A 19,364-nucleotide genomic window follows, 5' to 3' on the forward strand; every position below is an offset into this window, starting at 1 on the left:
AGAGTAATCCACCCAACAGTATAAGTTAGTGAACCAGTGAATGAACTATTTCAAAACATCATGTTCATTGTGTTCAAAACAAGATGGCAGCGCATGTAGATGCAGAGGCCCCTTGCTCTCCCGCACGTGAGATGATTTACCGTAGTTCTTCGTGTATTTCAGGCTTTTCACCACCGGATTACAGGTATAGTCGGCAAGATCTTCTGAACATCTGCAGAAGTCAGTCTCACGACATGTTGGATAGCTTACTAACCGAGACAATCAAAGAGCTCAGACTACTCCGCCAACCAGCAGCCATGTCTCACTTGCCTGCATCCTCTACCCTGGAAAGGAGGCGCCACAAGCGGTGTGAGAGGAAGCAGAAGAGGGGGAAGCGCGGCGGTATCTGCGCTGGGCCAGCGAGTAAACCTTTCAACCATACCATCCAACATTCTGGCAAAGGTACGATCTCTGGACAATAAAAGGGATCACATGAACCTTCTGAGGACAGTGAAGCAAAACGTGAGAAACCGATGTGTGCTTGTCTTCACTGAAACGTGGCTAAATGACAACATCCTGGAATCTGGTGTACAATTGGAGCACCGGAAAATGCCACCAAGCGGACAGAGCACTTGTAAATGGAGGAAAGACTCGTGGTGGTGGAAGTCTGTATTTAGATCCTTGACGCATGGTGCCAGGAAATACTGTTCACCAAAGGCAGAGTTCATGATTATTATGTTCCTGTCTTTCTACCTGCCGAGGGAACTCACAGCAATTCTGTTAGTTGCTGTTTACATCCCTCCCATCTCCATCAGCATTGACAGGAATGTAACATTCAGTGATTTGTACCAGGCCATCAGTGAGCAACAGACAGCACACACAGATGGATTCCACATCCTCGCTGGAGATTTTAATCACGCTAACCTCAGGGTTTGCCTCCCACAACTCCACCAGCATCTTGATTTTCCCTGCAAGAGTAGACAACACCCTTGACTTGGTCAACACCATACACAAAGGAGCATACAAGGTCTCCCCCTCCCCTACCTTGGACTCTGACCGCACCACTGTCATGCTAACGTGGGCCTACAGGCCCAGGGTGAAAATCACCAGACCGGTTCAGAAGCAGATACAGGTGTGGCCAGATGGAGCTACCTCTGCTCTTCAGGACTGCTTCAACGAGACGGACTGGGAAATATTCAAGCAGACAGCCACATGAACATTGAGTGTACAGACACTGTTACCTCTTACATCGGCAAATGCACTGACAATGTAACCCACACCAAAACCGTCATAACCAGAGGAAACCAGAAGTCATGGCTGAAAGGGGGCGTCCACCAGCTGCTGGCAGCCAGAGATAGAGCCTTCAGAGCCGGGAACGAAGCTGGCCTAAGAGCAGCGAGAGCCAACCTGGCACGCAGCATCAGAAAAGCCAAACGCAAATACACCAGCAAGATAACCAGCAAATTCAAGGACAGCAGAGATGCATGGAGCCTGTGGCAAGGCAACCAGACCCTCACAGACTACAACATGCCTCTGTTGAACAACCTCAGCAGCTTCTTCGCACGGTTTGGGGCTCAAAACAACAATCATCCACAAAAGACCCCACCAACCCCCATGACCAAACCCTGTGCCTGTTTGATGCCAGGGGAAGAGAGCATTCCACCATCAACTCCTGCAAGCCAGCGGGCCCAGACAACATCCCTGGTGAGGTGCTGAAGGACTGTGCAGAGGAACTTGAGGACATCTGCAACACCTCTCCTGTGCTTCAAATCCACCGTCATCATATCCATGCCAAAGAAACCTGGTCCATCCAGTTACAATGACTATCGCCCCGTAGTGCTGACCCCCATCATCATGAAGTGCTTTGAAAGCCTTGTCATGGCACACATCAGATCCATCCTCCCACCTCTCCAAGACCCCTTCCAGTTTGCATACCAAGACAATTGCCCCACAGAGGGCACAATCTGCTCAGCCCTCCACCCAGCCCTCACCCACCTGGATACCAAAGACTCTTTTGTGAGAATGCTTTTCCCGGACTTCAGCTCACCGTTCAAAACCATAATCCCACAACAGCTGATCACCAAACTACAACAACTGGGGCTCAACACCTCCCTCTGTAACTAGCTGACGGACTAGTTACAGCGAGAGTCAGCAACATCTCAAGCAGCATCGTGAAGGCCCCCCCCAGGGCTGCGTGCTCAGTCCCCTGCTTTTCCCCCTATTGACTCACAACTGCATACCCACCACCAATCACGAGAGCCACTACAGGGAGGAGGGCTACCTTCTGTCACAGGTCGCGAGGGCAGACTTGGGCAGGGAACCACACCTTCAAGGCCGAAATCAGGGTTTAAGCGCTTTATTTAGGTAGACAGGCAGGTAGGGTGTCGCTGGCAATTCCCTGGCCCCGAGACAGAGTCGCACGAGGCTGGTTCTCACCAGGACGGGCCCCAGGCAGGGTCAAGGCAGGACGGATCTCGGGCTGGGTCAAGGCAGGATCTCAGACAGGGTCAAGGCAGGATCTCGGACAGGGTCAAGGCAGGATCTCGGACAGGGTCAAGGCAGGATCTCGGACAGGGTCAGGTGGTCCACCAGGGGGTCTCACGGGGTCAGGGTCCGAAGGTCCAGAGGGGGCTCTTGCAGGGTTGGGGTCCGGTCGTGACAGGGATCCGCAGTGGTCAGGGTTGTTGAACAACCACAATCCCCCGGCGCCAGGTAGAGCGTGCCGCTGCCCTTCATAGGGATCTTGATTAGCGGCCGCTGCTGCAGCTGGCGCAGATTACGAATTGAACCCAGGTGTGAGACCCTGACACCTTTGAAACATATGCAGAGACAACAACCTCCTGCCGAATGTCAGCAAGACCAAGGAGATTGTTGTCGACTTCCAGAGAGGCCACACCAAGCACTTCCCACTGACCATCAATGCTGTGGAGAGTGAGCAGCACCGAAGTCTGGGGGTTGCACATCAATAAGGACCTCTCCTGAACCACCCACACCACATCACTGGTGAAGAAGGCACAGCAGCACCTCTGTCTTTTGCAAACTCAAGCAAGCAAAAGTCCCCACACCCATCATGCGCACCTTCTACTGGGGCACCATCAAGAGAATCTTGACTATCACTGTGTCACTGTGAAGCGAGGGTGCACGAACCACAACAGCAGCGCATTGTGAACCCAGCTGGAAGAATCATCAATGCCCCACTCCCCTCCTTGAAAGACATGTGCACCACCCGCCTCACCCGTAAAGCGTCCTCGATTGTGAGCAACGCATGCCAGCCCCCACACAACCTGTTCTACCTCACGCCTTCAGGGAAAAGGTACTGGAGCCCCCGGACCTGCTCCACCAGACTCACCAACAGCGTCATACTCCAGGCTGTCAGGATGCTGAACTGTCTTCCCACCATCTCAGTACCTATATTCAGCCCCAACCCAAGATGCTGAACCTCCCCCACGCCTCCCAACTGACTTCCCTATTCCCCAGATGCCAATCTCTCCCCCCCAGTCAGCATTGGACTCTGATAACATATCGAAAAAGTCACTTTCTTATCTTTTTTTTTTTTTTTGCAATGAGAAAAACATCACGCTGCTATTGTCCGTACACAATCATGTTACTTCCTACTGGCATTTGCACTAAACTGTACAAAAAAGAATTCTGCTGCCACTCAAATATCAGTCTATATCTTCGTGCACTTGATACTTACAGTGGGATTGTGAGAAATGTCTTCTTCTGCACGTCCAGTCCATGCAGAGAAATGGACCATAAAGCTGACTTTGAATTTGATTATTTTTATTTATTTTGATTATTTAGAGTGGCGAGTGAACGAGTGGTCAAGTTAACCAATGAACGGGTTCATGATGAAGTGAGTTGGTGAGACATGGACTAGATTAGCAAGTATGTTAATGGCAAATGTGTAGGTAGATTAATGATTAAACTGAGAGAGTATGTGAGGCAGGTTGTCACAATTCCATCTCGCCTAGTGTTTTATTGAACCCTTTTTTTCAACATAAGAAAGAATGGAGAGGAAAGAAAAAAGGAGCTTCTTTTTGTTGACATCTGACTGTAGGGGGACACTAATGATTGACTGCAGGCAGGAAGTTGTAGAGATTACAGGGAGACAGATAATGAAGTGTGTATGTATGTGTGCGTTTGTGTAATCCTCTCTCTGACTACCAGCAGACAGATTAGCATCATCTTGCATCTGTGGTTTAGGGCCTGGCTGTTGCCAGCTAATTCAGCTTCTCGCTTTAAATTCTTTTCGTACGCGTCTTTATCTATTTATTGCTGTCTTTGTATGTGTGCAAGTTTGTGTGTGTGTGTGAGTGAGTCTTCGCTAATCTTTTCCCTCCAATATAAATGAAGAACAATTAAAGGCAGGAACCTGCTGATAAAAAGTGCATCAATTATGGATATTAACTGTCACATTTTGATTTATATTAATTTAGAAAATAGACTGTCATAATCCTTGTTAATTAATGTTAAATACATTTATTAAATTTGGCAGTTGAATAATTAATGCCAAATGGGTATTTTGAAATGAAATATAACTAAAAATATCTAAACTTGATTGATCTCAAGTCAATATTTTTTTTATAAATATATAAAATATAAATATAAATATATAAAAATACAACTGTATTGTTTCATATACGTATATATGTATCATATATGTATTGTTTCATTAATTATACATTGAAAATCAATAGCCAATATAATGACCTTATTATTATCTAATATTTGACTTAACCGCAATTGGATTAACATAGAATTAGTCAATTTCAGTTCCAGAATATACAAATAAATAAAAACAAAATGAAAGAATAGAAAGATAGAAAAATAAATACACAAAATAAATAAATCAAGAAAATGCTACCACAAAGACATTGCATCAATAAACAAACTATAGAAATCAGTGACCCGAAAAAACATGATGGAAATAAAAACAGGCGAACAAGACACAACAAAAAAGCAGCAAATTACTTACTATAAGTTATACTCCTTTACAAAATATTATTTATTATGATGTGCTTTTGTGATTTTATGAAATAAAAAAATGTTACCATGTTAGCAAGGTGACATACTTTTTATCATTTAATACAATTAAGCACTCCTGTATCATCAATTACTGTGTAATAAAATATGACCAGTCTGCATTGGTGGTAACAGGGTCTAAATAGAATGTGTCTCTTTTATTTCCACTAGTAAAGGAAGGCACACGCACACACCGATACACACACACACACACACACACACACACACACACACACGCACACATACACACACGTTAGTCAGTGACAGCAGTATTGAGGTCAACAGCTCAAGGACTAAACAGGTACTAAATATAGTTTGTTATTGACAAGTTGGGGGTGTAGTGCTGAAGAAATGCTACTTTCATCAGATGAAGAACTGCTCTTCTCATAAGTGTCCCCTCTCGTTTCTAAAAAAAAAAAAAAACTATAACAACCAAATAATGCATCTGGGAAAGAGAAATATTTTGACATACAAGTTGTCTGATTTAAATAATTCACTGCATCCTCCCACGCACCATGACTCCGCCCACTTGTTGGTGTTTCAGATTCGGTGTAACTTTAGAGCCAAGGAGAAGTTGGGAAGATCTCATAAATGCAATCCATCACAAAGCAGGGAGGTAACAAGTCTCCATCTGCCGGTCCTGGAAGATCCAGCGGAGCAGAACGGAGTAAGTGGCTAAAATAAATGGCGGCCCACTTGCCAGGATTGATCACCGTGATGGATTAAAGGCCAAGGGAGAGTTGAGTCGTTGGCGCAGGGAATAACCTCTCAGCCCCGGCAGTTTATCGCTGTGCCGTGGTGGATTGAGCCGCTCCCGGGTTTGTCAGCAAAATCTTCACACACTTTTTGGTACCACAGCGAGAATTTGAACTTCATCCGAGGGTGGGGAGAAGGGCGGGGGGTGATGCGATCAGAGGCACAAGTTCTTCCGGAGTTTCTCACACCACCAGTGTGTTTTACCTGAAGGGCTGGGGGGTTGGGGGCTGGGATGATTGCATTGACAAACCCCACCATGGTGGAAGTAGATCATTTTGTTTTATCAGCATCATATGAACTAAATAACAAACTATATTTCATAAAAAACTCCTTATAAAGAGGCCAGTCTGGAAAGCAGAAAAATTATAAAAAAAAAAGATAAAATTTTGTAAAAGAACCCCCCCTCCCCCAAAATGCTTGCAAGTCATGAGCTGGAAATTACCTGATAAATTCCAACAAATCACAAAGGACCCAGTACATATCAAATTCCGCATTAGCGCATGTAAATTGATAATGTTTGTTTCTGAGAACTAATTCATTTCAGAACCAGTGGAGAGTTCAGGAAAAATCCCAGAGTAGCAAATAGAGATGTTGTGATGAATCAATTCCAAGGCAATGACAAGGTCAAGATCTATGTGCGCGTGCGCATATGTGTGTGTGTGTGGGTGTGTGTTTGTGTGTGTGTGTGCATATATATAGGTTTGTGTCTGCATATGTGTGTGTGTGTGTGTGTGTGTGTTATCCAAGGAGGCAAAGAGTCTGACATGGGAGAAAATATGGATCTATTTAAATCAAGTGAGAGATTTATATCCAGGCAGAGGGTTTAAATGACTTCCATTGTTTCATCAAGCTGACGCCATGACACACACACTTGTGTGTGCGTATATGGGTTTGTGTGCAGCAGAATACAGATTTCCTACTTAGTCTGCGGTCAGTTCAGCAAAAACTAGAGGATACCAGATTGAAAGGACTGAGTAATTACAAATTACTTAAATTTAAGTCAAAGTGGTCAAAAAAGGTAGCCTGATTTTCAGTCTGTACTTTGTCTCAGCAGGCAAAGTGAGCCTTTGGAAACCGGACAATGATATTCATTCACTCAATTTATAACATTTATCTCGCAATGAGGAATTGGAGCAATCCTTGCAAAGAGGTCAGACCTACGTGCACAGGTCCTCTGTCAATCACACGATCAGTTGTCAATCACAGGTCCATATATAGACATCCAACTGTTTACTCTCTCATTTACACCAATGGGCACTTCTAAGTCTTCAAAGAACCTACTTACTGTTTTGGGACTGTAGAAAGAGAACCCAGGTAATAATATTTACATACATATAAATATAATGCTGTGGAAATAAATGTTCCTAGTTGCTCCAATAAAACTCAGAAGGTTCTAGTTAAATCAGGGAAAAATGCTTCACCGAAAACAAAAGCTACAGTAAATTAAAGAATTTAAAATACAGTTAAAATGAGTATAACTTTTTAATCGAAAAATAAACTTTGTTTTTCCTGAAAAAGATCAAAGATCCAGAGGTAATTTTTTTTTTCCTTTTTCCTCTTTTTTCTAAATGTTAATTAAAAGTTAGATTAAATTCTTTATCACTTCCTTTAAGAAAATCAAACTGCATGCGTGCATGACTAGCAGGCAAGAAAAGGAGCGGGGAAGGTCAAAGCGTCTCATTCATCAGCGGAAGGATATTTATTAGCGTGGAGGCGAAACGTCAGCAGTTAGCAGGGACATGTGGATGAACTGTCTCCTTCACTCTGATTTGCACTTATCCGTCCCTGGAAGTACGATTCCATGATTAACCTTTTTCTGCCCACATAGTCATGTGACAGGTGTGGATGATTCGTAATCTCCGGGCCATTCTGCGCAAGGCAACTCCGTGGAAAACCAGGCAGCAACCAGGCCTTTTTTAATTGAATTAATAAAATATATTCAATTGTTCCAGCTAACATGGAATTGTGTTTTATACTTTTTTCATTACTAATTATCTTCTTTTTAAATCAAATTTTGAAAAATCTTCAGATTTTCTTTCAACATCATTTCTCAATAACTTCTTTAAGGTCTTATCTGTCCTTGGCTCATTTCTTCATGGGATTTAACCTATTTTGGTACTAGATTTTATTTAATTATGATCTTTATTTCATTATCTATTATCATCATAATATTTAATTTTCATTCTTTTTTTAGCTGAAGAAACACGTTCAAGCAGGTTGGAAGAGATGAAGAAGAGTCATTTCCCAGATGAGAAGTGAAGAAAATCAAGTCAAGGCGCCATGAGAAGAAGATTAACACGAAACAATGTGAACGAGGGCATGAAGTTAGTTGGTGTGTGAGAAGAGGATACAGAGAACAGGGTCAAATGGAAAAGGTTGATTTGCTATGGTGATCCCAAAAGGAGTCACTGAAAGGAAAAGGACAAAAATACTTTTGTGAGCACTATGTATTGGGTCCTGGTGGAAGTCAGTCACCTTGGTGATATGATTCTCCGCCGCAGGGATGCTATAGGGATGTTGAAATTACCCTCGGAAATTTCCCTTAGAGATGAGGTGAGAAGCATTTGGGGAAGTGCTCAGAGTAGAGCCGCTGCTCCTCCGCATCCAGATGGACCAGATGGGTTGGCTCCGGTACCTGATGAGATGATCCAGGCATGTCTCACCAGGGGGAAGCCCCAGGAAGACCCAAAACATGCTGGGATGACTATATCTCTCAGCTGGCCTAGGAACACCTCAGGATTCCCCAAAAGTTAGACCACGTGGGCGGAGACGTCTGAGCGTCTGGAGACATCTCTGCTTACGCTGCAGAACCAACAACCTGACCCCTGATGATTGGCTGAAGACGATGGACTGGTGGATGGATGAAAACTATGGTATTCCTAAGTCAAATATCTATAGTATGGGTGTCCTCTTTTTGAATATATTTGTGGATTTTTTGATAATCATGTGCCTATTTTTTTTTTTTTCAGGAATAAAAATTACCCGGCTCCAAGGATATTTGCTAAATATAAAAGTGAGTCATAACATATAAAACAGCAGAATCATCACGGGTTTATCCAACATCCATATTCAACAAAAATTTCTGTCCTTGAACCTCTGAACCGCAGTCCTTCTGAATCTTACATCCTCACCCTCCACCTGCCTGCTTGAGAGTGAAGGGTATGGAGGGAGCTTCAGACCTCATCGCCCACACAAGCAAACACGCAAACACACACACACACACACATAAATGCTCCCTTTAATCCTGTAATTACCCTTAATTACACTGATGAAGGGATTTTATTTGGGAAAAAAATAAATAAAAGAAAACAAATCACACTGTCCTCCACCTTCATCTCTTCCCCACCCCACCCTCCACCTCCCCGCCTCTTTGTCCAGGGCTTATTCATCTCATCTCTGTCCTGAAAAGCTTAAAAAAAAAGGACAAGAAGGATGGAGACGAAGGAGCAGGACACAAGAGGCCCTTCAGATGCGGCAGATGATTCCTTTAATCCTGTCAATGGCAGCAATTATAGTAATTACGTCTAATGGCAACGCATTGTGCTTCGCCTCAGATGTGTTTAACAGACGATGTGCACATTCATATTAATGACGAACCGCACAGAAAAACAATGCCCGGGAGGTCGGAGCTGCCGGATCGAGACAGAGGTGAGCTGGGAAGAAGACACCATGCCAAGTGGACAATGAAGCCAGACACAGATAAAACGCAGTTTGCTGTTATAACCATTGGAAAGGGAGAGAAATAAAATAGAAAATAAAAGTATTTTATATGACCTTGAAGCTGAGTACTAATCACAAAAACTGATCAGATGACATTTGGACCCTCTTCGTTTCACGCACTCATCAAGAAAGAAATTACCAGCCGAATATCAAATCACGAAACAAAAACAAATGCAACAAAAAAAAAGAAAGAACTTTCAGACATTACGAAAGAAATTATCAAGGCGAGACACGATGGATGACTGGATTAGAGCAATAGAAACAAAACGCACAACTTGGGGCCGGTTTTAAAACCATGAAAATTTCTCAATGAGGAAAAAGTCCTAATTTGTGGAAATCAAAATGTAAAAAACAGACCTGATTCTGAAGTGAACATGGAAAAAGCATGACCGAGAATGAAGTACTAAAAAGCAGAGGTACAAGCCAGTGCCACAAAACACTGGGCTGAGAATCAATGGATCAATGAGCATTAGTGACAGAAACTAAACTAAAAAATGAAGTAAAATATTAATATAAAATAAACCAAAACTGGCCATTGAAACTTCAAGAGAATAAATATATGATGAATTCATTACTGTTTGAAATTATGATATATCAATTATCATATATTACATTATCTTTTTTTTTTTTAAATAGACACATCCGAGCACACACACAGACACACACACACACACACACACACACACACATACATGCACAAACATATATATACATTTCCACTATCTATGTTTTTTTCCTGTTAGGTCCAATGCTGGCTTTTAATTTTGGGAAGGGGCAGTTATTACATAGATCCATGGAAACACTATGGAAGGCACACATACATGTGCAGTTTAACTTTGCAAAAATTGGCATTATTATATCAATTAATACTGAGTGAGGGCTTAGGGAAAAATATAATTTCTGAGAAAAATAAAAAAAGTGCTGACAAATTATCTTCTTCCTCGGACATCAGGAGTGTCATCTTTAAGAGCAGCTGGACGCAAGCAGCAGAGCCCAAGTCGATAATTCATTAGATAGAAGGCTCACACACACACACACACACACACACACACACACACAAAAAAAAAAAACACACAAAAACACACTTCAGAGTCAATCTTTTTCCCTTCATCTGGTTCCTGCTATTTTAAATTTGGCAGATCATGTGACTCTTCAGACTTACAGGAAGGAAACACACACAGGTTTTTCACAAACATACACAAATATATATATATATATATATATATATATATATATATATAAATATATATATATATATATATATACAGGGATATATATATAGGGATATATATATATATATATATGCATATTTTTGCATATTTTTCAGTGCAAAAAGGCATTCATTCTCTTATTTTTTTATTTACTTTTTTATTCTGTTAACTTAATGTAAGTTCCTGTGGTAAAACACAAGTTTCCATATGTAGAAGACAATTTTTTTGCATACTTTGAAGATTGAAAGTCTTGATTAATGTCTTAAAACTGTTTCTGTCCAATCTCTTTTCTCATGGGTTTTCAGTTCATAGACTGAGCACAACAATAGAATTTGCAAATGCTTTGAAACATTAAGGTGTTTCTGCTTTCTGTTTAAGCCAGCCAGAGAGAGCTAGCCATGAATAAGGTCAGACTGATGAAGAAATAACGATGAAACCATGAAGACAAAGCTTTGTCCACAATCTGCTCGAGGAGCAACATTAGACCATAAAAGGACACGGTTGACATCATTGTCACCATCACCGTCATAATCGTCACCAACCAATGCAATGCTGACAAGCGTAGAAACAGCCAAGCTATTTCGACCGAAACCAACAAGTGAAGCTGAAAGATAAGTTTGAATAATCTGGCTCAAGGAGAAAACTGAAAAAAGAAAAAAAGGATGTAAAATTAACGGGGGAAAAAAGTAATTAAGCAATGTTTTGCATCATCATGTTTTAAAGGTGAAAAACAAATGGTTATTCATTTGCCAGAATTGCAGGGACATTAGAAAAAAAACTACTGACCTCAACAGTTAGCTGAAATTATACATTGGTGAAATAATAAATATATGAGGCTCTTGAATGGGAAGTGAAAGAGAAGAAAATCGAGTCCACTTGCTACGAGCAAAAGATTTTGACAAGACTCAATATGTGTTTCGATGGAATAAATTATTAAAGGGTTCAGTTGTCTGGAAAGAGATGACATTGCTATAATTAACCTGCAAATGACCTCAAAATAAATCACAATAATACAAAAAATTACCTAAAATTGTAAGAGATTACTTGAAAAATATTGAAAAACTCAGGGGAAAATAAAAAATACATTTTAAAATATGTAAAAGAAAAAAACAACAGGAAAAATAGACCTTAAATATGTTTTTATAAATATGAAAATTCCACAAATTTTGCAGACATTTTAAAAGTTGAAAAAAATAAGGAGGGGGTCACAAAGAGATTATGTTATTATGGTATCTGACCTCATACAGCGTGATGACCCCGTTGGTCTCATTGGGAGCCTTCCACTGCATGAAGATCTTCTCCTCGTATGGTGTGTTCTGGAGGGACTCCATCGGCACCGAGCCTGGAACTAAACACAAAAATCAGCACAAGATCAATCTCACGATCCGATCAATCGATTTGATCGCTCAATCCTTGTTCAGTAAAGTGAGCAACTGATGCTTAGATCACTGAAGATGCTTAAATCCATCTCAATATTCTAATCACTTATGACTATATTCTCCACTGATCTATAGTCAATTAGCCTGCCATGTTTCTGAAAATCACACAATATTTCAATTTGCGTATTCGCTGAAAATAAAATTAGGATATATGTGAAAACTGAAAGAAAAATATATGAATAAACCATTATTATGTTCACACAATTACATGGTTCCTGACTGGTTCCTACAGGCCAAATATAGTTGAATATGGGATGACGAACACAAATAATGATAATAAAATCAGTCTAAATATATTGGACTCACTGGGAACAAAAAAGGGAACAAAGAATAAAAAAATAATAATTAAGCATGAAATCTGTTTGGTATGGGTTGAGGGGAAAAAATATCTTTTGTGTTAAAACTTCCTTTTGAACCCTCTCTATAGGAGCCCTTTCTGGCAGATAGCCTTCAGGGCAAAGTTCTCCCGTGTGCGACAGCCTTTTACACCTCTCTATGAAGGCAAGCGGACAGACAAGACGTGTCAGAAACCTTGTCATGGGGTGAAGCCGTCAAACACAGACAAATGCGCAAACACACGTACACACTTTGCTTACACAGTCCCACTTACGAATCCCCACTCAAACATGCACATAGACATACACACACCCCGAGTCTGAAATATTTCTAAATGTACAAGATGGAGACAGGAGGTGTCCGAAAGATGAACTGACAGGAGAACTGTGTGTGTGAGTGCTTCCTGCCTTCACATTCTCACTTATTTTCTTCTTGGCCATCCTAGCTCAGCGCACAGGGAGGTTACTTCCCTGATCGCTGACCCTTCGATGTTATCACTTCCGCCTTTGCATATTGACGGCGAGGAGTCTAGTCTTCCTCGCTATCACTCAGCCGGTCGTATTAAATGAGCATTCACTGGAAAGTGAAGCTGACAGTGGTGGCCCCTGTGTCCCTTCTTTCAATTTTCGCACTATATTGGAGCAAAGAAAACAAAAAATGAAACTCCAGGCTTTTTATCTGCCACACAGACAAAAAAAAAAAACGCAGAGGTGCGCCAGCATTTCCTTTTACATTGGAGCATCTGGCGCAGCTTATCAGGCTCCCTTGAAAACATCAAGGGCATTTTGAGGCGACCTCCAGCTTGAGGATTCAAAGGTTCAGCAGCTCATGTAGCGGAGCTGCGGGTGTCGCCCAGCCAGATGCACAAAATCTCTGCTCTCTGGGTTTAGAAGCAGAGACAACTCAGTCTTCCTGTCAAATACTAATACTACAGCACAATGAACACTTAATTCTTTTTTCTTTTAAGTGAATAAGTTCAATTTAGTTGTTTTAGAAATACAATTGTTGGAGGGTTGTACTGAATTTGTATGGGAACATATTGTTGTTCCCTATTATAGGTCCACAGAGGGTGATTTTCACACAATTTCCTCCGTGATCAATATAATATTTTTGATTCATATTTCTGGTTTCTTTGCAGCTTCATCAAGGCAGGGCCCCACCTCCCACCAGTTAACTTCTATAGCAAGTATTATTGTCCCTCCTTCAAAAGGGGAATACATACTTTTGCATTACAACTAACTTTATGTTTTGAGTAGATCATTCTGTTATCCAAATACAAACAGATCTACTTCCGTGCTGGGCGGAGTGATTGCACAAGATGAAGCCTCATCCTTTAGAATGAAAATGAGGTAAAAAAGGTTTTTCAATTCCAATGAAGGGATTCAAATGATGCACAAGAAAAAACATCAGGCTCTTCACAACTATGACATTTCTGAACTCACAATGAGAATAAAACAACTGTATTTTATTTATTTATTTATTCCTTTTGTTTGTTTGTTTGTTTGTTTGTTTGTTTGTTTGTTTGTTCATATTTTTTCCATTTATTCATTCCTTTATTTTTTCTAAATACTTGTGTGGATATGATTTCTGTTGATGGAACTCCTTTCAGAAAAGAATTGCTGAAAAGGACTTTTTATCTCCACTGGACTAATTTACAACTGATAAATTGTAGATGTATATGGTGTTTTCCTGAAAACTAGGCCCCATGTTACAGCTGTGCGACTTCATCATGTTTTCTGTTGTAAAAAGACACAGCTGTTGATAGTTAAATTGTTATCTATTTATTTCTGGTTGTGAAACAGCACAAACAAGCCTTGCAAAAATAATTACTGTGTATTTGTTGGCACATAACCTGTGAAAGCAGGACAAACACACACACATACACAGTCTGAGAAATCTGATGGAGGAATATGGTGATTTTAATTCCGAGGTGTTGATTAGAGGCCTGACAGCAAAGCATATCAAATTACTTCAACAAAGAATTACAATTAGATGCTTTATCCAACAGCGAATGTGTGTGTGTGTGTGTGTGTGTGTGTGTGTGTGTGTGTGTGTGTGTGTGTGTGTGTGTTTGAAAGGCTTTCTGTCTTTCTGTTTATACAATTCTTTAATGAAACAGAATGACACAATGCCTACCTGGCTACCTGCCTGTTTGTGTTTGTGTGTGTGTGTGTGTGTGTGTGTGTGTGTGTGTGTGTGTGTGTGTGTGTGTGTGTTTGTGCGTGCGCATGCACATTTGAGAAGCAAATATTGTACACCACGGCGCCTTATTCCGAGGGATTGTTCATAATGGAAATATCAAATCTGTATCTGTGTGTGAGTGTGTGCATGTGTGTTTGTTGAAAAGATAACGGATTCTGTAAAACTTTAATCATCAGTTGATTAACTTCCAACCAGCAAGTGTTATGAAGTCACCACACATGCCCGCACACACACACACACACACATACACATTCAGACATTCACACATACACACACACACACACACACACACACACCATTGCGTCTACTGTTGTTAACCCTTTCAACTTCATTTCAGTTCAAGTTGTTTTTAATAACATTTCTTCTCTGACTGTCCTCACTTTACCAGTGGGCTACCCTCAATTGGTAGCCATCTGTGTTTTATTTTAATAAGGCTTTAAGCTGATCCTTTTTCTTCTTATTTTTTTCTAAAAATAAAAGTGTTTGCGTGATTGACAACACACAGATAGAGTCAATGACATGGTGCTAAAATATCTAGGCGATATTGTGACAAGAAGAAAAGATTCACAGTCAATTTCTTGTTATTTTTAAGCAATCTATGTATGGATTATTGAACGTTTTATTTATTTATATGAAGTTACATGGGTTAATTTTGAGGTTATGTACAAGTAGAAGTAGTAACAGTAGTAATAGAATTTCTCAATCATCGTTAATTAACTGACTTTGACCATGTTTATTTGTAACTGTGCCACGCAGCCTTCAGTGCTTCATAAGATACTAATAAACTTTGAAAATAATACAATATTCGCAGCATTTCTGCAGTGTGTTCATCTTTGGGATGATTTGTGTACGTGTTTTGTTTTCACTAATCCATTTCAAAGGATGGCTCTAGCATTGAGGGCTGAAAAATCTCATCCCATCTCATGTCGGCATTTGAAAACATCCCATAATCTGTGTCAGATTATGAATTTCACACAGTCGTTCTTGTTATTGTTAAGACTTCATGACTTGGAAGGATCCCGGGGGGAATGAAAGCCATAAATCCACAGTGATAAAATTGTGAACCCAGGATTCACTTAGTTTTTCACGGATTACATAACAACTGTGATGTTGTCATGACGACAAATTGTGATGAACATGGACAATATGTGACAACTGTTTGTTTTTGAGCTCAAAGCTGGGGAAACCATCATCTTGTAAATTTTGACAAAGACCCTTTTTGTTTCTATTTTTAATTCATCAGCTGAAGCACAGAGTTTCAAACAAAAATTAAAACTACCTGAGTGTCTATGTTTCATTGTTTTCCACACTGTATTCCATTGGTATGATTTGTGATTCGCTGCATTTTAACAATTCACTTAATACTTATCTACTTATTTATTTGCCTTGACTTTATCATTTGCATTTTTCAATGTTTATTTTATTAGTCAGCATTAACTGGCATGTTTTTATGGTTTGCGCCAGTGTTTCAATTTCTCTGATGTGTTTTTCCTCAAGCTGTTGTGATGACATTTAATTTATCATTTCAGTTTTATTATTTGTGAGGTTTTGCACCTGACCAAGCCCCAGGATCATTGAGGGACACAAATAACACACCAGAGTTGTGTCTGAGCCTCCAAAGCAGAATGTATTGGTCAGGAAGAAACCCCAGCAGTAAATTATTCGGCAGGTAAAAGTCAGAATTAAGTTGCTACCCTGTCATAAGCACTTAAAACAAGAAGCAACTTTTAAACATGTTACTTGTGTTTTTCTCTCGCTCATTATGTTGCTTAAACCTGTGCCAGGTTACAAGTCCTGCATTGTTCCTTCTATAACAACTCAATTATTATAAATAGAAAAGGAGCAACTCTTGGTTACGAATTTCTCAGATGACCAAACTGATTCAAATTAGATATCTGGACTTGAATGGGTCACTGTTGAAAACCTTTTACATTTCAATTAAATTTGACACGAAAAGAACTCAGAACTAGAAAAATTGAACCAATGAAAAGACTTTCAGCTGTAGAAGTGACATAAAACTATTGCTTCTTGTTCAGCGCCTATTGTGTAATCAGATATGTTTTAATCAAAGGACTTATGCAATCATCTTATTTAATCACCAGTATTTTTATATAAATGTGAAACTCTCTGTAGAATCTAATAAATACACTGACATGATATAACCAGTCTGAGCTCAAGTGTTATGAACAAGTGTATAATCAATTAAAAAGCATCAGATTTTCTGACATAAATTAATTTACTGGTGTGGATTTTCTTGTATCATATTTTGTTTTCTAATCCACTTCCTCTAATGATAAGAACACTTGTTGACTCTTGAATTATTTCAGTCGTTAACATCTGCTGAGAAGGTTGCGGGGGTGGGAGGGGATGTATGTCTGTCGGCAAGAGGCGAGACATAATGCAGACGGGTTATTTGTCTGTCACAGGGTCGCTACAGAGACAACCGAACATTTGCTTTCTAATTCGGACTTAAGAGTCTGGAAAGTCTGGAGAACATAAGGACTGAGCAGAGAGGAAGTGATTCGGCCGCAGAAGGACAACCATGAATCTTCTAGCTATGATCATTGTCATCAGTTTATTTTATACTATCCTATTATTTGTATTATTGTAGCAGTTGTTGTTGTTGTGTTAGTGAAAGGAATAAACTATATATGCTGATAGGTCTCAATACCTTAACCCTCATATTATGTTACGGGTCAATTTGACCCATTGGGTCAATGGGTGAAATGGGTCAAATTGACCCTTAACATAATAAGAGGGTTAATCTTTTTTGGGTTTTGATTTTTTGGGGGAAACTATATTCATATTGGATTAATGTTTTTTTTTTGTTTTTTCCCTCATTTCCCTATCTACAGGATTTATTTCCTGCATTTCTATTTGCTGAGAGACTACATGTGGAAGTGAAGTGGAGCCCACACCACTATTTTACTTGTAAATATACATCAGATCCTACCTCTGACTGATCCAACAAAGAAAACCGCGGACGGTGAAACGGCAGCTCAGAGGCGACCTGTCAGCCGCCAGACAGCCGCCTGAAATGACGTCTCCAGGTGGACTGTGGCTCAGTGACAGGAGACAGCCCGTCAACACCGAAAGAAAAGATTGCGACTATGCTTTGTCCGACTTTTCTCTCAGAGAATGCTGACAGCTGATAGGATGAATTCAGGAAGTGATTCATAAAAAATGATCATGGTGTATAAGTGGAGGGTTTATATTGAAAGGGTCCAGAAAAAGAAAAAGAAAAACATACAGAGTTCGAAAATTGCACAAAGCTGTCATCCTTAGTTGGACCAAGCCATTCCCTAACACACACAAATCATTCTCATTTAACGCAAAATTGGCTAATTACACTAAACAAGTGATCATGATCACGTATAAAAACGGTCAAAAAACCCAACAATTAAATCAGCCCGCCACCTTTACCCTGAAAGGAGAAAGGTGCAACAGCCACAAAATTAAAGGTTTAAGTGTGCATTATTGGTCTGAATTAGAGATGTATATTCAGAGCACTTTACTTCTGAGACTCTGGAGAAGAACAACTCGGGCCTTCAAGAGTTTGATGGTAAATTTGCTATGTGCAGTAATCCAAGACGTGGTTGAGAGAGGGAGCTTTGTTATTTTCATCAGTATTTTTACCTTTGTCTGAGGCCCAACTAAATACGACATGTGGATATTATTCTGAAATCACTTCAAGCCCTATGCTGGTTTTCAAATTCTAGGTGTTAAAAGAAGTTTGGCAGCTTGATTGGTTCAGGGACACTTTGATTGGCCAGATTTTTATAAGGATCAAACTCATTATTTTATGATTGTTCTCAAAACAAGACTGCATTGAAAAAAACACAGCTGTAGGTGTATGTTAAATTTAGTACTGAGCGAAAGAACCCTTCCTGAGTGTTAGCTTCACGAAGGTCCATTGAGAGCTCAACCTTGTCAAAAATCATCCAATTCAATCTCTCACACTCTAAAAATGTGTAATTTTAGCTTTATGTTTAAGCCATACAAGCTATGTTAGTAGCTATTGTTAATGTTTTTTTTTTCTTTTTTTTTCACGTATAATAAACTCATAAGACTAGTCAGAGGAACATAACCAATGAAGCTTTCCTTTGGCTCAAATATATTGCGGTTCCTCCCGTATAGCTCAAACTGTTGAAACCAAAGAGCTTGAGCAAGTGATGTATAGTTTAAGATAATACGATTCTCTGGGATAATATCATCATGGGCGCATCATGAAAAATGTGTTAAATTAAATAGGCTAAATTGTAGCTGTAATAACTCAAGGAGATCCTCAGCAAAATCTATTCCTGTGGATTGTTTTTACCCCCCAAACGTATTAAACTAAAACCAATGTAATTAAGTGTTTGACTACTTAAAAGACAAAACCTGCCAGGACCGACTTGTGTGTGTTTCGATTTTGACTCTGTGCGCAATGATAAACAATTACTGCAACAAAATTCCGGTGCCGCCGCTCCATCACGTCAGCAGGGGTTTGGATCATCGTCTGCTTTGATTTAATGTCTGGTCTCTTTTTCTACAAAAAAATTATCTCAAGATTTATCCAGTAATTATCATCGACTGAGAAAGAATTAGCCAACATATCATGAAGAAACAACCTCTAATTCAGGAAGAAGAGTGAACCACAAATTTGTCAAAAATCAGTGTAGAACAACCGATGAACTTGCAGAAGTTTGCTTAGAAA

General features: G+C 40.0%; 1 protein-coding gene across 9 annotated transcripts in view; it reads right to left on the reverse strand.

Annotated features, from left to right (window-relative positions):
• The window catches only part of ptprt (protein tyrosine phosphatase receptor type T), a 293,148-nt gene that overhangs the window by 138,168 nt on the left and 135,616 nt on the right, over positions 1–19,364 (reverse strand). For all 9 annotated transcript variants that reach the window (XM_086150165.1, XM_086150164.1, XM_086150163.1 and 6 more), the window contains exon 11: positions 11,930–12,039. In XM_086150165.1, coding sequence (XP_086006291.1) covers positions 11,930–12,039 — 110 coding nt within the window. The remainder of the gene's footprint in view (positions 1–11,929; positions 12,040–19,364) is intronic.

Source organism: Fistularia commersonii, chromosome 7 (genome assembly GCF_037954325.1).
Source record: "Fistularia commersonii isolate RoL2024-O1a breed Wild chromosome 7, RoL_Fcom_v1.0, whole genome shotgun sequence".
NCBI lineage: Eukaryota > Metazoa > Chordata > Actinopteri > Syngnathiformes > Fistulariidae > Fistularia > Fistularia commersonii.